The sequence below is a fragment of the Armigeres subalbatus genome, chromosome 1 (genome assembly GCF_024139115.2).
Source record: "Armigeres subalbatus isolate Guangzhou_Male chromosome 1, GZ_Asu_2, whole genome shotgun sequence".
Lineage (NCBI taxonomy): Eukaryota > Metazoa > Arthropoda > Insecta > Diptera > Culicidae > Armigeres > Armigeres subalbatus.
This window is the reverse complement of record NC_085139.1, coordinates 186,003,474-186,029,250: the sequence shown is the minus strand read 5'-3', so window position 1 is coordinate 186,029,250 and position 25,777 is coordinate 186,003,474. Positions and strand designations below refer to the sequence as shown.

The following is a 25,777-nucleotide window of genomic DNA, read 5'->3' as shown; positions in this document are numbered from 1 at the left end:
TATCTAGAATGCTATCAGGAATCAAGATGCGGAGTGGTCCTTGATTCCAGTCATAAACAAAAATAGCAAAAGCACGAGGATTACTACTCCTGGCCACGCCCATCTTCACCGTAACTAGGGAGAGAAAGGAATTTTTGATGTGGTACGAGAGGCCACCGACTTAGCGACACCCTCATAAGTACCACGGAGTTGGATAATGAGGAAGGTATTCGTTGGGTCTGGATTGCAATGTAACCGTGATAGATTTTACACCGTAACACACCACGTAAAGGTGTCTACCCAGCTCATTGAACAAATTTTCATCTTATCGCCAAACAAAGATATAGCATAGCATAGCATAGCATAGCATATGTGATTGTACAAATCGTGGGTGGCTATACAATGCTCAATTGAGCAATCTACTGTATATTGTCGCAAATTGGTACTTGGGATTAGTAGCTTTTCCTATACAGTAGCAGTTGTATACCTGGCCACGTCCTTACAATCACGGAAGGAAGGGAAGGAATGTTATCGCCAAACAAAGATATACAGCACAAATTTCGTCGCTTTTTGTTGAAATAAATCACAAAAATAAGAAACAATTCCAGTAGCAGTAACTCTACTAAAATAGAGAGGTACTGCTAATACGTCAACAAAAAAGTTTAATAATACAATTTCTCAGAAAATGAAAACCAAAGTATAAAATAATATTTATTAAAATATTCTTCTGGAAATTATTTTTTGCGGACTTTTTTAGAACATTTACATATATAATAAGGCAAAATTTTTTAATCTAAAATGGATATCAGCACCATTACTGATTGTGCATCAGTGTAGTTGATTTTTTTTTGCTGGGGAATCAGAACTGTTATAGTATAACCATGTTTTAAAATACGTGTCGTTTACTATCAAACTCCGTAATGCAATGGGCGATTGCATCGATCGCAACCGACACCACTGCATCCGACCATCATCAAGCATTGAATGACAAAACAATGTTTCCTGCCCTCTTTCATGCATATTCGCAGACCTAGCAGCAGCTCTCCTGCATGCTGTGTAAGCACAGAGAACAGACATGGAGGTTCTTACAATATTTTGTTGAAAACGTGTGTAAAGCTCCCCAGCGCCGCCAACGCAGACTGCCCGACATACAAATTCAATCTCACCAAGCGATGGCGTTGGCTTATACTACGTAAACAAGGTGATACTGCCATCTAGTGACAATTCGGTATGAACACTAGCGCTAAAAAGTAAAATACGGCGTTTTTTTAACAACATTCTTAGCACAACAGCACGGTGCAACGGAGGCATAACGACATACTTAAAAATTACCAGTACAACGTTTTACACAACTTCGCGACATAAGATGAACGTGAACGTCTGTTCTCTGCGGTGTAAGTAAACACAGCGAACAAAAAAGAAAAACACTTTAAAAAAAGCGTGAGCAAAAAGCACGCCAGTACGCGCTGCTGTCACAAACTGGAATGACTCGCACACGATAGGTACTGCTTCTTTTATACACAAAGAGACACGTGGCCCGCGACTTACATCATTCTGATGTCCGTGTAAGGAATGCACGAACTTTCAATCTAGAATAAAAATCACAAAAGCATGAGGATTACTACTCCTGGCCACGCCCATCTTCACCGTAACTTGGGAGGGGAGGGAAGTGTTGATGTAGTACTTACTTAACGAGAGGCCCCCGACTCAGCGACACCCTCATAAGTACTACGGAGTTGGATATTGGGGAAGGTATTCGTTGGGTCAGGACTTGCCTGTAGCTGGCAATGTGACCGTGGTAGATCTTACACCGTAACACACCGCGCAATTTGGGATCCGCAAGGTTTGTAAATGCAAAAAGTTGGTGAATTAAACGGGGAAATGTACAAAATCATTACAATGGGGAGAACCATGGGTCAGCTGCTGAGGCAAGCTAACTATGTTACCGAATGGAGGATATATTCTCATTTTCGGACGTTCAGTTTTGTCTTTTATGCCCGATTGTACGCCCCCCAATGTGCAGCGATGTCTCACCTGGAAATTCCCCTCATCTGACCCCGGGACGAACACTTGCCTCCAGCCATCCGCTTATCACAGTCGAACCAATCCAGTCTGCGTTCATCAGTCGTCCGGCCCTGTGTTTCAGGCAGGTGGAGGGACCTTCCAACTGTCATTCTCAGGCAAGTACGATCGCAATGCGAACATGCCACCTCCTGATAAGTTACCTGTTTTCAGTTGTCCTGCTGCTTCACAACCCAGTACCATGACCATTTTGGCACCTACGTTGACCTCAGGTTCAACTCAAGCAGGTGCTTTTATGCGTTCAAGCAGCTCCCAACAACCTATTCGCTGCATTATGTCCACTGTCTCGCTATCCGAGTTGCGCATTTCTTACCAAAATGTGAGGGGTCTTCGTACTAAGATCGACTCATTCTTTGTTGCTGCTTCAGATTCGAATTATGATGTCATCGTATTAACCGAGACTTGTCTCGATGATTGTATTCTATCTACACAACTTTTTAGCGACTCTTTCACGGTGTACAGAACTGATCGGAATGCGCTTAACAGCACGAAAACTAGAGGAGGAGGTGTACTAATTGCTGTTTCGTTTGCTCTGCATTCATGTGCGGATCCGAATTCAGTTAGCGGATGCCTGGAACAACTGTGGGTGAAAATAAAGCTTACAGACTGTGTCGTTAGTGTTGGAGTTCTCAATCTACCACCTGAAACTTCCTTGGACAAAAAGATATCTCCGTAAACTGAAAAGATGTAAGCAGTCTGCCCTTCGGAAATTCAGACATAATCGCACTCCGCACTCCAAGCGTTTTTTCGTATTGGCTAGCAACAAATATACTAGCTTTAATCGTTTATCGTATGCAATGTATATTGATCGTACGCAGAGGAGTATGTGATTACATCCAAAAAAGTGTTGGTCCTTTGTCCAAACTAAACGCAAAGAAAACGGGCTACCGACAAGCATGCATTAAGGTGACTTATCTGCAGACACGGCATCTGAAAAGTGCATACTATTTGCCCAGCATTTCAAAAAGGCTTTTACAAATGCAGTACTCGGTCCATCTCAAATAGACGAATCCCTCCGAGATACTCCGCCGGATGGTTTCGATTTTGGAATTTTTTAAATTTCTGAAGAACAAGTACTACAAGCACTCCAAAATTTCAAGTACTCCACAACACCCGGACCGGGTGGCATTCCATCGTATCTGCGTAAAAAGTGCTATGCTGCTTTACTGGTACCATTGGCGAAGTTATTGAACCGTTCCATGCAGAGGGCGACCTTTCCCATCGCGTGGAAAACTTCATTCCTATCTCCAATCTACAAGAAGGGAAACAGATGTGACATTGCGAACTAAATGGGTATAACATCGTTAGGCGTCTGTTCGAAAATTTTCGAAATAATCATGAACAAAGTTCTCTTCGATACCTGCAAGGCTTACATCTCTACTGCTCACCATGGGTTCTTTCCAAAACGGTCAGTGACTACTAACCTTGTCGAGTTCTCGTCTTTATGCATCCCCTCAATGGATGCAGGTAAACAAGTTGACGTGGTATGCCCATACAACAAGAATTGGATTGACCGTAATGAGACTGTTTTTAATGAAAATTTGTTCCGGAAGCATCCAAATTAGGCATTTTCAAAATACTTCAAATTATAGCAGTATGGGTATCAGGCAAGACAAGTGGGATTTGAAGTGAAGTTTGATACCCATATTGCCGTAGTTTGTGACACTTTGAAAATGGCCGATTTCGATGCTTCCGGAGGATTCCTCATGCGCCTCGGAACTGACCCCAGGGTGGCCAATGTCCTCAGAATCACATCCGGTTGTAATAGTCCTTTTTGTATTGCAAAATGCTGAAGTTTGATACCCATATTGTCATAGTTTGTGACATTTCAAAAATGGCCGATTTTGATGCTTCCTCAAGGGCCTCGGAACTGACCCCAGGGTGACCAATGTCCCCAGAATCATATCCGGATGTCATAATTCCACTAGTCTTGCAAAATTCAGAAGTTTGACACCCATATTTCTAATATGGAGCGAAAATATTGAGTTAGCCATTTTGGGGCCGGATCCCAAAGGGTCACTGCAAAGAAACCTGTTGTTGGCCATTTCTGGATCAGGTGTCACCATGATTTTTGGTTCTGATATAATCCCTATATATAAATCTACCGAAATGGTATAAATAGGGACGAAATAAACGTAATTTTCTTGGACTTGTATCGCCAAAAAAGGAAGTTGTGGTCAAATTTTCTGCATCTGACCCAGTGACCCACCGGAATAACTCCGGATAAGAGGATCACATCACAAGTTTCAACATGTATTCTGAATTCTGGGATCCGTACGAGCAGAACAGTGATAAAACCAGGCCAATACGACATAAAATGACGAAATGACAGTAAATTGATTTTTTTTTCTTTACTCAGGCCGGATAATGCAGAATCCTATCCCATTGTTTCCTATTGAAAATTGGCCAGGTCGCACTATGGACTCTGTGTGACCCCAAATGTCCGGAGCAAAATGCGATGACAGCAGCAGCAGCTATCCATGGGTGGCCAAGTCGTCGCTTGCTGCTCACCGATTGACACGCTGAGGTGTTAATATATAATCACACGCTTATGGTTACGCTTACTTAAACCCCATATTATCCTTATTCTCTTAAAAAAGGCAAAAAAATCCTCTTGCACAGGACGCAATGGTTTTTTTTCCTAAGTTATTTGCGCGCGCCGAAGATGAATATTGAACATGTTGCATTTAGGAAACCGATTACTTCCTTTGAAAACTGATAAACTTTTGGACAAGTTTAGTTGATCGCAGCGTCGCCCTATAGATCGATTCTAGTTGGAGCTTGATGGTTTTTTTCAAAACTTTTCTAACCGCAACCAATACTTCCAGGACTCACCTTGGGATTTTCTAGATCGTCAAACCCTTTTCTCGGCAGTTGCCCAGACGCGCTTTATCTTGTGGTATACCAAACCACAAACCATTTTCTAGCGTTCTCCCAGACGCGCTTTGTAATTTTTCACATCACAAACCATTTTCCAGCGGCCTTCTAGACGCGCTTTGTGATTTTCCAAACAACAAACTACCTATTTTCCAGCGATCTTCCAGGCGCACTTTATGATTTTCCATTGCACAAACCATTTTCCAGCAGCCTTCTCCAAGTAACATTTTTGGTTTTATAACGGTCTACAAGAGTACTAAAAAACCAACATAAAATATCAAATGTAACTGGATTTTCCAAACCACAAACCATTTCCAGCGGTTTTCCAGACGCGCTTTGTTATTTTCCGCAGCACAAGTCATTTTCCAACGGTCTAAAACCAATTTTCTAGCGGTCTTCAAAACCCGCTTTGTGATTTTCCAAACCACAATCCATTGCCCAAGGGTCTTCCAGATGCGCTTTGCTGCAAACCTTGGCTTGTTGTTTTTTAGCATCAAATATTTTATTCTTCGCACATAGACTAGTGCATGATGACGTAGTTGACAGTTCACAGAGCTTTTTCACCAGGACTTAGTCTCCGGCGAAGCTTTCGATAAAATTGTTTCGTCATTTCATTCGCATGTAGATGTTACGATTGATTTCATGCTGAATGCAAAGAATATCAGTGAAGTATTCGGATCACAGCAATTTTAAACTAAACATATGAATTTTAATTTTCCCCTCATCGATTTTTCTTCTAACACCTTGTAAACAAGCTCTGTGAACTGTCAAAATAAGTGAGGTTAAGTTAGAGTTTGCATTGGTCTATTAAACCATTTGAATTCAACTAACTAATCAGCGTCAAGATAAAAAAACCAGACAGGATCGCCAAAATGTTTGAGTGTGACCCCAAATGGCCTGAACGAAATGCGATGACAGCAGCCATCCTTGGGTGCGTGTGCACGCCACGGAGATCTGACAAGAAGATGCCAAGTCATGGCTTGCTGCTCACCAATTGACACGCTGAGTCTGAGGTGTTAATATACTCAATTAAGTTGAAAACCGGAATGGGGGAATTTCGAAGTTGGATTTTTCTCGCAATCCGTATTTTAAACCCAACTTCACTAGTGGCGTGCTAGTCTAATTAGGGCCTAATTACACTAGCGCACTTCTAGCGAAGTTAGGTTTAATGAATCCGTAATACAACTTCGATAGTCCCCCATTCCGGTTTTCAATTGACTAGCGATATATAATCACACGCTACGTGATGGTAACTTTTCCAAATCCCACAGATTCAACAGTTACGGACAAAATACTGTTTTTTCTTACAGAAAAACAGCATAACACTCATTTTTTTTACATTTATTCTTAACAACAAGTTGCATTTGAGAGTGTCCTATTGTTTGTATTGAATAGAAAGGATGCTATGGCCAAAATGCTATTTTTAACGCATAAATCGCGTAAAAAAGTGTCACTCATTTTGTTGGCACCTTCACCGATTTGTGCGCGATAAGTTGCATTTAACCATTGTTTTTTTTTATTGAAAATTGACCAGATCGGACTATGAGATCAAAGTTATGGTTTTATATGCACAAGAAAGGCATCACCTTGTCATCAAAGGCACCACCTTCTTGTCAATATTTATGCCTGAAGCACATCTACACATAAATGTGTAGTTCAAACGCGGCAACTGTGCAGCGTTGTTGGAAATATCTGTGAGAATCAATTCTTAACTTGATTTCACAATTAAGCCATAGAACGTAAAAACGCAAAAACGCTTCATATCTCAATCTCAACACTTTGATCAGATAGAGCTTCACAATACTCTGCAAAGTTTTTCGTAATGGAATTTCCTACAGCTTTACTAAAAGCACTTAAACATTATATCTCATTTTTCGGCAGAAAAAAAACAATTTTCAACTCAACTCAGGAGGATTTTTAACCTAAAAACTTCTTAGATGGGACCGAAAATCAAATTTAAAAGTTTAAAAGTTATTCGTTTTTGATCGTGAAACTGAGTGTTAGTACTAGCAGAAAGCTAGTACTTTCAGATGCCACCTGAACTATCTGCGTCATTTTGCGCCGAAAGGAGTTAATAAGGGAAAATTTAACCTAAAAATAATAGAAAAACTTAAATTATTTTGTTAGTTTAGACGGTAGATTTTGTTTTATAGAAATCGAAATGCGTATTTTGTTGGCCCGTTTGGGAAAGACCACAAAAATATAAGGAATCTGTTTGAAAAGTTATATTCAAAACCCAGAATAATCCACTTAGCGGCGATAATGCCTTTCTCGTGTATTATAAAATGTAGCAAGAAAAGCATATAAGAAAGGTCAAAATTGCACTTAAGGGCGATAGAATAATTTATGTCCATCAATTCACATTTATTTGCGTTCATTTGAAAATTGAAAACATTGCAGCAGTTTTTGAAAAAAAAAAACGGTTTTTAATTTTTTTTCGAGGGGCTATGAGAAAAATGAGAGAAAATGTTTTTTTAATAACTCCGGAACGCAATGGCCGACTGGGATAATTATCGAAAACAAAAAAATTGGAAAGATTCCGCGTCGAATGCAACCTGTTGCAAGCAAATTGCTAATTACAAAAAGCGTGTTTTACATTTTTTTTTGTACAAACACACATACATACATACACACATACAGACATCACCTCATCACCTTCGTCGAGCTGTGTCGATTAGTATATAACACTATGGGTCTTCGAGCCTTCTATCAAAAGTTCAATTTTGGAGTGATCCTGTAGCCTTTACGTATACTTAGTATACGCGAAAGGCAAAACACTGCTGTTTTTAAGGTGGCAACATGCTGATAAACAATTTTGCAGAAGTAAGTGTGGACGTAGCCCTCTTCTGTGATTGTATACGGAATGCTGGTCATATATGTATACCCCATCCGTCAAGAAAATGTTAAATTTTAATAAAGGAAACCTCAACTCATTTTTATTTATATTGATAAGTTGCTGTAACTAGCGATTTAGTTCCGTAAATGGTGGAATTCAAACAACGAACTATTAGGTAGAGTTGTTGAGAAAACATCGCACTAAAGGTCCACCGTGCAATGTATTTTGAAACTACGTAATCGAATACGTAATAATCGAATCCAAATTACTAAATAAACGCAACCATCTTTCCTTGCCTACCGTGATCAGTATTGTCATCATTAGGCTCATCGTAAATGCAAACCCTCAATCATTGCTCGTCACCTATTTCTCCTGCACTTAGTGGGTGTACGCTATTTTACTTTTGTCCGATCTACTTTGTTGCATTTTCGTTGCCGATTTGTACAATTTGTTTCTTACACTACATGTACACTTTTATTTTGCAACTTTTAATAAACTTATGTATATTTTCATGGATAATTTCATAAATATGAACTACAGAGCTATACTACGTTGTTTTTTTTTGTGTGGATAATGTAATAAGCCTTAACCACTAATAAAGCACAAGATCATTACATATGTGGGCTATTTCTTGAATGGTGCTTTAGGTCCTCCGTAAGCAACAGCTTGATCGTGCGGCATCGGATAGTGCGGTGGGTAGTGCCCTGGTGGATAGTGCCCTGGTGGATAATGGCCGGGTGGATAGTGTGGAGGTTGTGGATCGATTGGCGGCGGCATCAGATGTGGTGGTGGATAGTGTCCCGGTGGGTGAACTCCTCCTGGTGGATGATGTACTCCGATTGGCTGATGCGGATAGTTCGGGTTCATATCCGGAGGAAACACTGTGCTCGATATGGGACCCTCGTGTGGGTTGTGCGGTAGGGGTGTGCCGTGACCCGTCGGTGGAATGTAGTGCGGCGGAAAGTGCGACATCTTACTCAGGCGACGATTATTAACTTACTGAACTGAACAAGGCGTGCCGCAGCACAGGTATTATTCCATTTATAGATATAATCAATAACGATAACGGAAATCTTATCGGCTGGGCTTACCAAGCTCGGATGAACTCATTTTAGGGGGTTCCAGCTTTGTTTACTGCGGAAAATAGACGCACAGACTGATAAATGCCGACTAATGATAAAACAATAAGATAAGCGAACGTGTTCGTGAGTAAGTGCCCGCCGGTAGCCAGAAATTCAACACCTCACCCGAGAATCCGGAACCGGGTAGTAATCCTGAAGGAAATTGATATTAATTTGCTGTTTAAATTTTCCGACACGCATTAATTACTTCAAGAAGCAACATTCCCACCCTATGTCTTCCGCTGGCGCAACAGCCAACTTCAAGAATCCAGAAATCGTCGTAAATATTTATCACCTTTAGATGAAGGAACTTACCGACAAACCATCGCCACTGATGGCCATCGTTAGGTCATTCATAGACCTGCCTTCCTTTTAGCCGGGAAAATTCTCGTACGGATCCACCATCGACCAAGGCGACAAGGGCTTATTTCCGGCAAAACCGTATAGTTAATGAACGAGATTTATCTTTCCTTGCCGGCGTGTGCGGCGGTTGGCAAATGTTTCCCAAACCTTGGCACCTCCACCGTCGCCGCAGGTTTCAGTACATTAGCTGGTTGGTTGCAGTGCAGTACATACAATAGGCTGCACTCGGCGTCTGAGAATCTGGAATACGGATGACTGCATGTGCAAAGTGGCAGCCTCCTCGTTTGATTACAATGCGAGTGGAATGCCTGGCACTGGGCAACGAGAGCCATCCAACGCAGTACATATTATACTGTGCCCAGGGCCAATGATCCAGTATGGTCCAGCGTAGAAACGATAGCGGCCAATGGCACGCGATTAAATCTTTGGGATTTTGTGGTTTGTGACTTTGGCAATGCTGGGCAAAGGCTTTTTGAGAGTAATGCTTCTTTATGAAGCATGTAATCATCCGAAGATGTGTTGTGGGATGTGCATTTTGCTTCCACACCTTTGCTAGTTCGGTATGAGGAAGTAACTGGATGGGCAATGTCTCCCAAGGAATAACATCTCTTTAATAATGAACAAGTTTATTTATCATTGTCCTCATGATCATGAATGAATTTAATACAAAAGCCTGATGTGATCGTTTATTATTCAAATAAATTGTTTTTTTGTGCATACGACGGAGTAAAAGAATTGAGATTTTAAAGTCAAGTGGTTTTAGAAAAGTGCTCTCCATCTCTGTCGAATGTTTTGACAAGATCTATTTTTACAGCAATTCATCTTTTAACTGTGAAATTCTTTAGTCGGAAATCATATTCTCCATTAACCCTCTAATTCCCAAGACCGCCATTAGACGGGCTACTTTGATTTTTTTTTGCAAATTTTAATTGTTCAGAATTTGGAAAGTTTTTGATTTTATTCAATAACTAGTCGACCCGGCAGACGTTGTCCTGCATAGTAGGCGAAAATGCGCGTTGTTAACTACCCATACGAAATTCTCATACAAATCTTTATTTTAGTTTTTTACGATTTACTCAACCTTACTCGTGATTTTCGCATGAGGAAATATTATATAAACCCGTCGGAAACGATAACAAACATATCTGCTGAAGGAATGAAGAAAATCCATCCAGCCGTTTTCGAGTTATGCGGATACGAACACAGACCATTTCATTTTTATTATATAGAAGATAGAAGAAGATAAACGTCATTGCATGCTTAAGAGTGGTTGGAAAATAAATTTCAAAATTCTACAAATTTATAAAAAATATTGAAAATGCAGTAATTTTTTATTTCTCAGTGTTTTTGTTTTTGTTTTTGAGTGAAATATTTTAGTTTAAAATTCCAATACAATATTATGCAACTTTTTTACAAGGAAAATAAAAAATAAGCTCTGAAATAAAAAAAACAAATACATATTTCAGCATTTGAAGGTAATTTTCAAAATTTTAATGTAGTGAAAAATCAAAAAAAAAAATAAATTTAAACTATTGAGCGGAAGTTCATAAAGTTAATGCAAACGTGCTCAATCATTATTTACCAGTATCAGAAGTCAGTACCAAAGTACAATTGGATTATCAGAACCCGATTCCGGATGTTCCATGAACTTAGTTTCCCAGGATAATGTCCTCTTTTAAATTGGTATACCCAATCTTGCAACACGTCTAACTTCATGATTTTGATGGACAATCTCAAAAGATGAGAGATTGGTTACGTCCAGAAGTGGTCCCAGGAACCTGGTTCCCTTAGGGAAGTGGACAAATTTCGTGGACAAATGCGATGAAAACTTCACGATTTTGAAAAAGTCCAACAGATGAATTTTTGAAAGGCCTCGTCCAAAAGTGTTCCCGGGAGCATGTTTTTCTCAGGAAAGTGGACAAATTTCTGTTGCCACTGAAACCCATCTTAAGAAATATCAAATTAGGTTCTAAAGCTAATAAAAATTCGTCCAATTTCCCTTACGGAACCATGTTCCTGGGTACACTTCTAGACGTGACCAATGCATCCAAAAACACTCCGAAACATTTCGGAACTAATCTAATCCGAAAGATTTCGGAGCTAATCGAAATCTGTCTACTTTCCTGAGAGAACCAGGTTCACTGAAATACTTGCGAACGTGTTCAATGTGTTTAATAACTCTTAAAAATCAATCCAAATCATAGAATTTTATATTTTGCAAGATGGATATCGGAGCTAATTCAAATTCATCTACTTTCCTGAAAAAAAAAACACGGCTCCAGGAAATACTTCCGGTATTGGCCAATGTGTCCAAAAATTCTTAAACTTTATCTTTCAAAATATTTAAAGTTCTATTTAGCTTTGTCTTTCAAAATCATATGTCGCAAGATGGCGCAGGAGAACATGGATAGAAACAAATTTGGCATTAAAATACCTAAGCCTAATTTTTGGTATTTTACCTCTTATGCCAGCCAAGTTCATACTAACTTCTGTTATCGAGCTTGTCGCTCCTGCTCGGGTAACTGACTGAAGTGCCAACCTCGTTGTGACCTTGGATGGATTCAAGCAGGGTGACTTTCAAATTTATTGTTCAACATTGCACTCGATGGCGCGATTCGGAGATCTCTGCAGTATTGACTAAAACAGGGAGAGTAAGCAGCTTCTTATTTTAAAGCACGCATTTGTATTGAATAAGGAAAATAAGTAGAAGATTTGAAAAGTGAAATTTTCTCGAAACAAGCAAAAATATTTAATAATTTCTACTTGCTATGCACGCGTTTGCCCGGGATAAGGCTATAACATATGATTCCTCCTTTATATGTATTGGCCCGGAATAAGGCAACCACGTAATTCATCCTTTCTTTTGAAGCATGCGTTTGCTCTAAAAAAGAAGAATGAATAAATGATTCCTTCTTGAAAAAGTAAATTCGCCGGGAATAAGGTAAACGAAAAGATGACTACTTCATTTGAAGTGTACATTTGCTCGGAAATAACAAAATATAGTCAGGCAACAGTGTAGATAACGCCTTCTTTCAAATTACGCATTTTCCCGCTTTAAAACAAACAAGTAGATGATGGCTTTTTTGGAAAAATGCATTTGTCGTAAATTCTTTTAGTCTAAAATTTCTTCCGAAATTCCTCCAGGAACTATTCTTGAACAATGTGAAATGAGATGGGAATTCCATAAAAAAATCCAAAGAATTCCTGGATAAAGTTCTTGAGAAATTTCGTAAGAACTCCAAGAATTTTTTCCTAGAGTTTCCGAAAGGATTTCTTAATGAATAAAGGAAGATTTTTTTAAAGAAATTCCTGAAATAATGACTGAAGTAATTTCTTAAAAAAAAGTTCGAAGGAATTCCCAAACCAATTTCCGCAGACATTCCTAAAGCCAATTCCTAAAGAAATTTCCGAATCATCCTAAGGGAATTTCTGAATGTTTTCCTGAAGCAATTTCCGTAGATATTTCCGAAGATAGTCTGAAAAGAATTCGTTATGCAATTTCCGAAGAAATCCCGTATTTTTTTTAAAAGAATATTTTGATGCATTTCCAAAAGAATTTGTGGATCTATCTCAAAAGTAATTTCCTGAAAATTTGCGTAAGAATCCTTGGAGGAAATTCCAAAGGAAACCTTAAAGGAATTCTCAGAGAAATTCAAGAATTTCGGAAACTTCTTCGGGAGTTCCTTTGGAAATTCCTTTTCTCCGAATTCCGAAATCTCTGAAAGAAATTCCAGCGGAATTACAAGAGCCGATGGTATGGAATTTCAAATGGAATACCTTTCTGAAATCATTGCTAAAGAAATTCCGGGGGGGTTTCTAAAAGAATTCTTAGACAAATTTTGAAGGAATTTTCGAAAGAATTCCTTAAGATTTTTTTGATGGATTTTCTAGATTAATTTGCGGAGGATCATTTAAAAAAAATCCTCGAGGAGAGGCTCGGATACCTCCTTTCAAGAGGCTCGGAAGCCTCCTTTCAAGAGGCTCGGAAGCCTCCTTTCAAGAGGCTCGGAAGCCTCCTTTCAAGAGGCTCGGAAGCCTCCTTTCAAGAGGCTCGGAAGCCTCCTTTCAAGAGGCTCGGAAGCCTCTTGAAAGGAGGCTTCCGAGCCTCTTGAAAGGAGGCTTCCGAGCCTCCTTTCAAGAGGCTCGGAAGCCTCCTTTCAAGAGGCTCGGAAGTTTCCTTTCAAGCGGCTTTGAAGCGTCCTTTCAACAGGCTCGGAAGCATCCTTTCAAGAGGCTGGAAAGCATTCTTTCAAGAGGCTCGGAAGTTTCCTTTCAAGCGGCTCGGAAGCGTCCTTTCAAGAGGCTCGGAAGCGTCCTTTAAAGAGGCTCAGAAGTCTTCTTTCAAGAGGCTCAGAAGCCCCATTTCAAGAGGCTCGGAAGGCTCCTTTCAAGAGGCTCAGGAAGCCTCCTTTCAAGAGGCTCGCAAGCCTCCTTTCAAGAGGCTCGGATGCCTCCTTTCAAGACGCCCGGCAGCCTCCTTTCAAGAGGCTCGGAAGCCTCCTTTCAAGAGGCTCGGAAGCCTCCTTTCAAGAGGCTCGGAAGCCTCCTTTCAAGAGGCTCGGAAGCCTCCTTTCGAGAGGCTTGGAAGCCTCATTTCAAGATGCTCAGAAACCTCATTTCAAGAGGTTCGGAAGCCTCCTTTCAAGAGGCTCAAAAATGTCCTTTCAAAATACTCATGTCTAGTTTTAAGAGTCTCGGAAGCTTGCATTCAAGTGGCTCGGAAGCCGAATTTCAAGATGCGGAAATTCCTGGAGTGGAAAGAATTGAAAAATTATTGAAGAAATTCCTGGAGAAAATTCAGAATGAATTCTCGAACAAATTTTCAAAGCAAAATCTTAAAGATTTAACGAAGAAAGTTTTAAAGTAATTTACTAAGGAATTTCCAATAGAATTTTCAGAGATATACCCATCTACAGGCTCGGAAGCCTCCTTTCAAGAGGCTCGGAAGTTTCCTTCCGAGATGCTCGAAAGCCTCATTTCAAGATGCTCGGAAACCTCATTTCAAGAGGTTCGGAAACCTCCTTTCAAAAGGCTCAAAAATGTCCTTTCAAAATGCTCATGTCTAGTTTTAAGAGTCTCGGAAGCTTCCATTCAAGAGGCTCGGAAGCCGAATTTCAAGATGCGGAAATTCCTGTAGTGGAAAGAATTGAAAAATTATTGAAGAAATTCCTGGAGAAAATTCAGAATGAATTCTCGAACAAATTTTCAAAGCAAAATCTTGAAGATTTAACGAAGAAAGTTTTAAAGAAATTTACGAAGGAATTCCCAATAGAATTTTCGGAGATATACCCATCTACAGGCTCGGAAGCATCCTTTCAAGAGGCTCGGAAGCCTCCTTTCGAAAGGTTCAGAAGCCTCCTTTCAAAATGCTCGGAAGTCTCCTTTCAAGAGGCTCGGAAGCCTCCTTTCAAGAGGCTGTGAAGCCTCCTTTCAAGAGGCTCGGAAGCCTCCTTTCAAGAGGCGCGGAAGCCTCCTTTCAAGAGGCTCGGAAGCCTCCTTTCAAGAGGCTTGGAAGCCTCCTTTCAAGAGGCTCGGAAGCCTCCATTCAAGAGGCTCGGAAGCCTCCATTCAAGAGGCTCGGAAGCCTCCTTTAAAGAGGCTCGGAAGCCTCCTTTAAAGAGGCTCGGAAGCCTCATTTCAAGATGCTCGGCCTTCAAGTCTCCTCCTCCCAAGAGGCTCGGAAGCCTTCTTTCAAAAGGCTCATGTCTAGTTTAAAGAGTCTCGGGAGCTTCCATTCAAGAGGCTCGGAAGCCGAATTTCAAGATGCGGAAATTCCTGGTGTGAAAAGAATTTCTGAAGGATTTTCTAAAGAAATTATTGAAGAAGAAATTCCTGGAAAAAATTCAGAATGAATTCTCGAACAAATTTTCAAAGCAAAATCTTGAAGATTTAACGAAGAAAGTTTTAAAGAAATTTACGAAGGAATTTCCAATAGAATTTTCGGAGATATACCCATCTACATTTTTAAAGAAATTTCAAGATTTTTCCAAAAACTCTAGGAAAATCAGTTATTTTTTTCAGAGCAAGTTTGACGTATATAATTAAATTCAAGAAAAATATTCGTTTTGGTGGGTCACGTGTCCCATCGTGCCCTAGCTTAGCTCCGCCAGTGGTTATCTTAAAACTTCTGTGAACAAACCCTATATCCAAAATCAATACTTTTTGATTTTTTGTCGAAATCTAAATCGTGAAAATGACGAAATAAAACACTGTGGAATAGCACATTCTGGGAAATGGATAATCCGATTAAAATCAGAAAAAAAAAGTTAACGTTTTAATAAAGCGACTAGCGTTAGTTAGTTCCTCTTGCTGAGTACGTTCCACATAATCGATAATCGATAAATAGTCTAAAAAAATAGTCAAACCTTTACTCTACCATCAAACTACCAACTACCGAATAAGGAAGTAACGATAACAGAGTTTTTCTCCATATCGACGATCCAGTACAAAAAATGATCCCCAGATAGCGCCAATCTATTCGAACTAACCTAAGTAGCAACTAACTTATTATGCGCCTATTATGCGGATTTATCGTCCCGTGTCGATGGACAATGATTAACCCGAAGAAGTTTTTCTTCGATACTCTACCAGCAGTCTGCAGTCTACTATTTTCTTATTTATGAATACGTAGAGGAAATGAATAGGCACTCAGTAAGTTAGTCGGTGGACGTTTGCATTGCCTTGCCACACACTGCGCATATTATGCATGAAAACCCGGACCCGAACAGTTAAAATTCGATCATTAGGTAAGCAGGAGCTGCACAGCAGCAACAGCAAAAATGAAGGAAAACGAAAGTGCATTCTCTTTTATTACTCCGTATTGCAGTAACTCTCTCCTTGGTGCACGTCGAATTGTAGGCAGGCATTAAGCGCGGTGCACACGCTGCAATAACGTACCGGGCGACTCCGCTGGCCGTCGTCGTCTTCGTCATCGTCGTTGTCCCAGCGGAAAGATGCGAGATTGCAACTCTCACCTCAACCGTCAGCTACGGCATATATTGCTTTGGTTATTATGCCATCACTTTAAATTCTGTTTCTGAGACATGTTCAGTAGTAAATCTGTGGTCCTTCAAAATAACGTAGTGGTTAAATTGAATTCAATTTATGCACAGTAAGAATCATATTGCATTAAATTTTAAATTGTTTTTCATTTAAACTTTTTCTAACTAACCCTTAATATATCTACACTTATCTTTTGAAGCTGACAAGTGACAGGACAGTACTTATTTTTTGGGGAACAGGCTTCAACCTCGTACGAATTTGTGCTTGAACACGCTTCGACGATACGGTGTCCAATGATTAGCAAAATTTTCTAACGAGACCGAAGGCACAGAGTAGAAGCCAAGCGAGATCAAACGCGAATTTGAAAAAGCATCACACTTTGACAGGTGCTGCCTGCCTGCTACAGATTGTATCCGCGTTGAACATCGCCTGGCTGCCGCCGTGTAACAGCAGCGCCCGCAATGAGCTAGAGGTTAACTACAGACAGGGTTAGGATTACCGAGGAGAGTACTGTTAATACCGTCAAAAGGGCTCTGACAGATTGGCCACGGCCATTAATTTGCGGCCGGCTCGGAGCTGTCCCCACGGATGATGGATTCGTGTGGTTTTATGAGATGTGGTTAAGGTTTTTGTTGGTCTAGGGTTAATATTTTTATTGAATGGGTTTTTATAGACACGAATGAAATGGTTGGTAATGTGGTTGCGGCTAACCACTTGTGACGGGCTTCGGATTAATTGGAATGATAAAGAGCCCACGGGGGCGCTGAGCTGGAACAATGCACATAAGAAGTTATAACGACTGTCGGATGATGGCTGTGGGGGTTGCACCTCTGAAGCTGCAGCCAGCACGTGCCAGCTGTTAGCGACTATTCTGAACGCCGGTATTCGACAGGAGCTACGAATTAGTCTAGATGGAGGTGTAACAACTGACGTGATGAAGTAATGCCGCCTTGAGGGTAATAAGACGCGATCAACGGGTTACGTGGTTGAGTTTGAAAGTGTGGGATTGATAAGTTACACACATAACAGGAATGCATTGTTTCATAGGAGTTTTTGCTATTGTTGGAGCAGTTGTTTACTGTGATTCAGTGACACTTGGCACCGTATCGTTTTGAAGTACTTTTTACTAGTTTAAAAAAATGTATACAATATACCCTTCACAGTTGTCAATTCACCGTCTGCATAAATATTTTGGAACTGAAAAAAAAGATGTCTTTGATTTGCTCCCTTTTTTGGCTGATAGTCGAAGGCACCAAATTTGGGAGGGAACCTTGTAGGCGGCGTGCAGCAATGTGATTTCGCGTTAGTTGATACAATTCAGGAAATCGTCTTTATTTGCAGATGGGGCACACGACACCTTCCATTCACTCTGGCGACAGAACCTCATTCTCCCGAACCTTGGTAATTAGGGTAAAGTGTCCAATAGTGGACCCCCAACCAATAGTGGACCCTCCAGTCATTTTTGCATTATTGTAGCACAATGTAAACATTTTGCTATTAAATTCAATCTGGAGAACCTACCTTTCAGTCCTATGATTTGATTACATGCATTGGAAATGCTATGAAAAGTAATATTAGATGATTTTTTACAATTTTATAGAAAAAAAAAAACACGAGATCCATCCTAGGAATATTTTGGGGAGTCCAGAATAGCGAAGAAGAACGTCCCGAAACGAAACATGAAAATCAAATGCAGTGTCGACTATAGGGGAACAATTTTTCTATTATGAACAATTCCCTATAGTGAGTCTACTATAGCTCGAATCCAGCCAGACTTTAAAATGTTAATTTCAACGAATAACGTCGTGTATTTGAGTGTTTTATGTATGTATCGTGAAGAGGAGATGCAGAACTTGTTATTAGATATCAAGCAGAATTAATATGTTGAAAATTTTTACTCCTTATGACAGGAAGAACAAAAATCCGCTACTAGGGGGTCCACTATTGGACATTTTACCCTACCCAGCGCAGCGTTCTATCCAGTGCCTCACCACCGTGTTTAAATAGCTCTCTTGTTTGTTGGTCAACCCCAGGGCCGTTGATGTTTTTTCAGCCTGCCGATCTCTTCCTGGATTTCCTGGCAGGGTTTGCAGAAAACGCTCTCAATAGATAACGAACAATGATAAAAGAGAGGCAAAAACCTCTTCCAATCATAACAAGCCATGAAAACAAAACTATCGCACTTGTATACAAGTTGGAAAAAAAACTGATTCGTATAGGCGGCCCCCACCGAGGGGGTTTGATAAAACGCTTTGTTCTCGCTCATTTTATGTAGGGGACCATATTTTTTCGCACAGCTGTGTAAAACAAGTTGAAATGCATCATCAGAACAGATGCCCCCCGCAATTGGGGCTCATTAAAAGAAATTTATCATGGGTTGTAGCCCCCCAAATGAGTTCATTATCGTAGCAGCTACCGAAAAGCGTCTCTCACGGTATGCTACCTATCGAGAGTGTATACAGACATGATAGGTGAGAGATTTTCTCATTCTCATTCGGTAGCTGTTACGATATTGAACTGATTCGAGGGGCTACAACCCATGATAAATTTCTTTTAATAAGCCCCAATTGCGGGGGAACTGGTTCTGATGATGCATTTCAACTTGTTTTGCACAGCTGTGCGAAGAAAATAGTCCCCAACATAAAATGAGCGAGATCAAAGCATTTTACCAAACCCTCTCGGTTGGGGCTGCCTATCCGAATCAGTTTTTTTTCCAACTTGCCATAGTTTTGTTTTCATGGCTTGTTATGATTCGAAGAAATTTTTGCCTCTATTTTATCGTTGTTCGTTATCTATTGAGAGCGATTTCTGCAAACCCTGCATTTCCTCCCTTCCTACCTGAGCGTTTATGTCGTCGATAACCAATTTAAATATTTGAATTAAACAAATAAAAATATATGATGAAAATTATGACCACAATGCGCAGTTAAGTAAATATACGAATAAACCATAAACTTGTGTTCATGTGAAACATTTTATCATTTACATAAAATATTAAGAAACTTTTGTTCCAGATAAACGTAATGATACCAGTGGATAAAGTAAATTTGAAATTTTAAGCAAATGAAAGGAACAGATCTTTTAATGCTGATGAACAGACTGCATCATTAGAGTGATTCAAATTTTGACTTTTTTGCTCCCCTATGCTTAATCGATGACATTTGCTATTTTAATAATCGTCCTAAATTTTTAGCTAATTTGGATGTAATTTGACTGAGCACAAGCAATTTGAAGCTTGTATGAAAATTACTATGAAAACAGCAATTTTTGCGAAAACCGTTCCCCATCATTGCCCATTAAGCTCTAAAAATGTATGAATACGTTAGCAATATGGGAAAATTAACAAGGGAAAATATCGTCGTTGTTGCTAAACGATTTGATGCTGGCAACAAAAGTTATTGAGGAAATACTGAATTGTGGGAAATTCAATTTAACACGTAAAAGAATAACATCAATATCAATAATGAGCATTTTTGTTTTCTTTATAATTTTGCTCACAAAAGTCAGATTGCTTCGCAACAACAACTGACTTTCAGCTTAGAATCTATTCTATGATAGCGATGCGTTCAATATATTCAAATAGATTCCGGGCTGCTTCACGAAACGATCCTTTACATTAGTGGCAATTCTCATAGTAATTTTCATATAACCTACAAATGGCACGTGCACAATCAAATTACATCCAAATCAGTTAAAAATTTGGGAGGACTATTGAAATAGCAAAAACAATCGTTTAAGCACAGGGGAGCGAAAAAGTCAAAATTTGAATCACTCTACTGCATCATTCCCACGACGACACTTACCATGGCTATGGCAGCTTACTGTGCTAATTTTGTTTTTTTTTGTGGATTTTGTGGTACAACAGTTAGAACTCAGTCAGAATCATTGCAATCTTTCAGATGGACATTATGATGATATGTCACATTATTTACTCTTGAACAGTGTTGATAGACTATACACACTTTTCTTTATATATTTGTTAATATTTCACCACTCACTCACTCACTCTCTTTGATCATAATTTCTTGGCAGTGAATTATTGAAAACGGTAATAATAACAAATAGAAGAATATAAATGGACATTATAAAATGAATATAAACAAACCAATTAAAATAACCTTAAATTATTAAAATGAAAATAAGAGCCGAGTCATTCCATCATCGAGTTCTAAAAAAATCGTTCGGAGTAAAATATGTAAGTATTATATGAAATGTTAATTTTTTTTTGTGTAACAAGTTAATGTGTGCATTAGGGTGGCTCAAATTAGTATGGAAAAAACTTTTTTCAACTTTTTTGATGGGCCGCCCTCTTATTCGGTTCTATTGGATGCCCTGATGCTCTGGACAAAATTTCAGCCAAATCGGTCAACGTTTGGGCGGTGCTAAACTCGTTGGAAGTTTATATGCAAAAATGTTTGCAGAAACATCCAAAAACAATGAATTTCAGTTGGACGGCACAATTTACGATCAAGAGTCATGAAACTCATTCCGTTCTTGTAAACTGTTGACCGATTTGGCTGAAATTTTGTCCAGAGCATCAGGGCATCAAATAGAACCGACTAAGAGGGTGGCCCATCAAAAAATTTAAAGCCACCCTTTTTTGAGCCACCCTAGTGTGCATTAAAGATATGTTTATTTCATAATTTATTTGGTGGGCGCATATGACCTTGTGCATTCATTTTTCATTTCATTTATTTAGTTTACATCTAAACAGATAACACTGAATCAACAATTTGACGACACAATACACGGTTCGAGGCCGCATCTCCCCATCCTGCCCTGCCCATCGTACCCTTCCGGCTTTAACTACCTTCTGGAAACTGGGTTCGCCGTAGAGCTCGGCGAGCTCGTGGTTCATTCTTCGCCGCCACATTCTGACTATAAGTTTGTGCAGGCAAGTGGCTAGCTTTTCCGGGCCCATCTTGATGAGCTTAGCTCCGATACCATCCTTACCAGCTGCTTTATTGGTCTTAAGCTGTTGGATGGCATCCTTAATTTCCCTCAAGGTGGGGGCTGCTGGTTGGCTTCCATCGTCCGCTGAACTGACGTAGTCATCTCCTTAACTTGCACTGCCTGTACTCTCAGCGCCATTCAAATGTTCCTCGTAGTGCTGCTTCCAGTTATCGATCACCACACGTTCGTCCGTCACGATGCACCCATCCTTATCCCTGCAGATTTCGGCTCGCGGCGTGAAGCCTTTGCGGGATTCGTTGAGCTTCTGATAGAACTTGCGTGTTTATTGAGAACGGCACAGTTGTTCCATCTCCTCACACTCCGCTTCTTCCAGGCGGCGTTTCTTCTCTTGAAAAAGGCGGGTCTGCTGTCTCCGCTTCCGTCTATAACGTTCCACGTTCTGCCGGGTACCTTGCTGCAGCGCGACCGCCCGCTCTGCGTCCTTCTCCTCCAGAATCTGTCTGCACTCTTCGTCAAACCAATCGTTCCGTCGACTTCGTCCCATATACCCGACGTTGTTCCCCGCTATGTCGTTAATCGCTGCTTTAACTGTCCCCAGAGGCCCCATCGAGCATAAAAAGTTCGATCGGATTGTTTTAAACATGGTACATGCCCTTTATGATACATATAATAGAAAGCGTTCCCAGCATAGGTTCTTGGTCGTTAAAAAATACCTGGAATAAGGCTTTTAGATCTACATGCGCAATCATGGATCAATTAAAATGTCCCAAATATGGTACATGCCCTTTGCTATACATCAGGTATCAGAACGTTGGCTCCAGGGGCACGTTCACCTCAATTTGGGAGATTTGTGCCATCGCCTTCACAGTCTTTCTCATCACGCACCCGACGGAAAAGGAAGTGAACAAAAAGTAAAGGGAAAAAAGATAAAAAAAAAGAAAAAAAAGATGGGAGAAAAATGTAAAATGTAAATGTAAAAGATGGGAGAAAAATGGGAAGTTTGGGAAAGGGACCCTTGAAGAGGGCATACGTACACACGTACAAAAGCTCATAGCTTCTTACCATAACGCGTTATATACAACAGAATACTTTGAAGGTTCAGGTTTCTGTAGTCAATTTCACTTAGTAAGTATTTACCAAATATTTGAAAACGCAGTTGCGCCTAAACAGGGCAGTTACTCATCAGATAAGAAGTTCCATAATCGGATACACAACCATCACAGACAAATGATTCAACATTGTTTGTCGACATGAATCCAAACTACTCCAATATCGTTGGTGCTGAGAGGAAGCCCAAGAGCTAATCAAACGCTTCACCCAACACTTGGATATTGGAATAGCTGTCTCAGGACCAATAAAGTCTTGTGATGCTCCTGTGCGAGCTAACTCATCAGCCAATTCGTTTCCAGTTATGGAAGAATGGCCAGGTACCCATATAAGGTTTAACATATTCACTGAATTCAGTTCCTCAATTTGAGTTCGACAAGCGATTACTAACTTCGATCTTTAGTTGGCCGAAGCGAGAGCTTTGATAGCTGCTTGGCTGTCTGAACAGAAGTATATTACTTTGCCCATAATATGTTTCTGCAGTGCGGATTGCACACCACACATAATGGCAGTGCAGTGTCTACCCAGTGAGTGGGACTGTTCCAATCTCAGCTCACGCGAGTAGACACCTGAACCCGCTCTACTTTCGAAGAGGCAGCCGTCAGTGTAACAAACAATGCTGTCCGACACACTTCTCTCCAAATAACCAGATGTCCACTCATCCCGCGAATGGAATTGTGTTGAAAATGTCTTATAAGAAAAACTACTAGCGAGTGTGAGATCACTTGGAGCGAGGACAGGTCTGTCCCAATCAACCATGAGCTGTAACAACGAAGTGTGTGTAGAACTGCGGTTTACAGTACTCTCTTCCATGAAACCGAAAACACATAATCGGTAAGTACAAGAAAGTGCTTCTTGTTTGAGATATATGTGTAGTGGGGCCACGTTGAAAAGAACTTCGAGAGCAGCCGTGGGAGTCGAAGAGAACGCACCAGTCATTGCCATTAGGCACATTCTTTGAAGATGGCCTAATTTAGACTGAATTGTCCTCACTTCACCCTTTTGCAAACACACAAGACATCCATAAGCCAAAATTGGTCGTACAACTGTTGCGTAAATCCATTTGATATATTTGGGTTTAAGACCCCAAGTTTTACTAAAAGTTCGCCGGCATTGGCTGTAAGCCATACACGTTTTCTTGACTCTGAACTCAATAATGTTAGGTGTCCAGGAGAGGATTCGGATTAACCGAAAGACCATATTGGCGACACCAACTTACGACTGCCTGAAGAGCGTTTTGCATCAGGTCGGAAAAATAGTAATACACAAACTGACTATTAATATTAGATAGTCGTCGGCAAATCCATAGGTAGGAAAACCGCCATTATTGAGTAATAGCGTATCTGCAATGAGATTCCACAAAAGAGGAGATAATACTCCCCCTTGAGGGCCTCCGCAGACACTTAATGTCGGTTTTTAAGCATTTGGGGAATCCATTTGGTTATTATATTAAGAAGCCCATGACAACGTGCGGCTTCCAATATTGCATCGAAAGACACGTTGTCAAAAGCACCTTCAATATCTAAGAACGCACCCAAGCATGATTGCTTTTGAGCAAATGCTTTCTGGATGTCGTAGACAGCCTTATGTAGAAGAGTAACGGTGGACTTTCCAGATTGATAAACATGTTGATTAACATGAAGAGGCATGTTTGCCAAACAGTCATCACGAATGTGATGATCGATAATACGTTCTAAGCATTTCAGAAGAAATGAGGTTAGACTGATGGGTCTAAAACTCTTTGCTTCTTCATACGAAACACGTCCTCCTTTTGGGATACACTTTACAGTGACATCCCGCCAGGATATGGGAATGTATCCAGTATCAAAACTGCATACTAAAAGTTTTTTTTCCAAACATGTTTGATATGCTCAAAACCCCTCTGAAGAAGAATATAGATAGGGATAGATCGCATCTTCCCCTGCAGATATGCAACGTTGTAGTATCAACTGCATCATACAAGTCGGTAGGAGCAACTCTGTATAGAGATCCCACTTCCGAGATCCTCGTTCAGATTTCTAAAACGCAAGGTCTGCGAAGTAACATTCAAATGATCAAAGTAGATGTAGTGATGGTCAGATATGGATTCCTCATCTTTTTTTATCTTTTTTTTTTTTTTTTTAGCGAAGGTAATGGAAATCTGCAAACAGACACCTGGGGAGGCGAACCCAGGTAGTGTGGGGATGGGATCACCACTCCCGACCCACTAAAACCAACTCCTTCCTCTCCAGTCATTCCCCCGGCCCGCAATTAAGCAATGCTTCGGGGGATGACTATTGGGCATTGCGCCCCCTCCATGACGTACACAAGTGCACGTATGCGCCTCAACTCTTCGACACTCCCCATGCAACGCATTTGCACAAGACATACTGGCACCACATGTGCCCCAACACTCACCTGCCTATGCCGCTTGAATGACTGCAGGGGAAGACCAGGTACCCTGCAGGGGTACCCCATGCCGCCATCTCACGGCATAGACAGTCCTCATTTAGTATGGTGCTCACCCTGTCCTGCAACAGAATGGCATCACTTGTCTACCAAGCCGGAGGCGACCCTAGGTAGGTGGCTCCTATGCCGCTCCTACCTCAGCTACGAGGCAGACCCTTTCATGTCTCCTATTTCTGAGGTGCCGCAGAGGCATCAACCCCTGACACTCCTGCCAGTCATAGCGAGACTTTCGTGCCCCCCTACTTGAGGTGCCGCAGAGGTATCTGCCCCCGACACTCCTGCCAGGCCTAGCGAGACTTCACTCATTCCGTCCCTGACAGCCGGATCACACTACTGCCTAAGCAGCCACACTGACCATACGTACCATGCGAGTCTGACTTGTGTGCCTGCTCATACATTCAGTCCCGATCGCTTGCACCACTTGTGCACCACTCTCTTTGACATTCAGTCACTCACTCAGTGGGGTTGTAATACCTCCATCTCCCATTTTTATCCACTCTGTGCACCTCCTGTGAATCGTTTGGGCGTGGAACACCCGGCACGTCAGGCGTGCCTAACACTCACCTACCCAGGCTTTGATACTGCCAATAGGTCACCATTAGGTACTTTGCCGGCAGCACCCACCTATTGACATTTCTGAAGCCCAGGTAGTCCTCAGCCAGAGTGGTGGTCTCCCATCCTGCAACGGAGTCGCACCACTTACCTTACATGTCTCCGATTTCTGAGGTGCCGCAGAAGCATCAACCCCCCGACGCTCCTGCCAGTCGCAGCGAGACTTTCGTGTCCCCTACTTCTGAGGTGCCGCAGAGGTATCTGCCCCCGACACTCCTGCCAGGCCTCACCAGACTTCAGTCATTCTAACACTACCGACCATGCGTACCATGCGAGACTTACTTGTGTGCTCACCCATACACTCGGTCCCTCGTTCTGTGGGGGTATTACGAGTAATACCCCCAACTCCCATTCGCTTGCACCACATGTGCACCACTTGGGGTTGTGTGGGTACCACCCACTGCCACCCGCTTGCCGCCGAAGCAGCCCTCACTCT

The 25,777-nt window shown here is 41.0% G+C and overlaps 2 protein-coding genes across 4 annotated transcripts in view; one reads left to right on the top strand and one right to left on the bottom strand.

The window, feature by feature from the left end:
• LOC134209089 (uncharacterized) overlaps positions 1-25,777 on the top strand; it is a 372,790-nt gene that overhangs the window by 247,969 nt on the left and 99,044 nt on the right. The gene's annotated exons all lie outside the window — the stretch shown is intronic.
• On the bottom strand, positions 8,205-8,768 carry LOC134209081 (uncharacterized). Its single transcript, XM_062685062.1, has one exon. It carries the CDS (start codon positions 8,744-8,746, stop codon positions 8,399-8,401), a length of 348 nt encoding a protein of 115 aa, XP_062541046.1. The 5' UTR covers positions 8,747-8,768; the 3' UTR covers positions 8,205-8,398.

Excerpts from the sequence above, each read along its gene's own strand:
- LOC134209081 (XM_062685062.1), bottom strand. The coding sequence starts at position 8,746 with ATGTCGCACTTTCCGCCGCACTACATTCCACCGACGGGTCACGGCACA.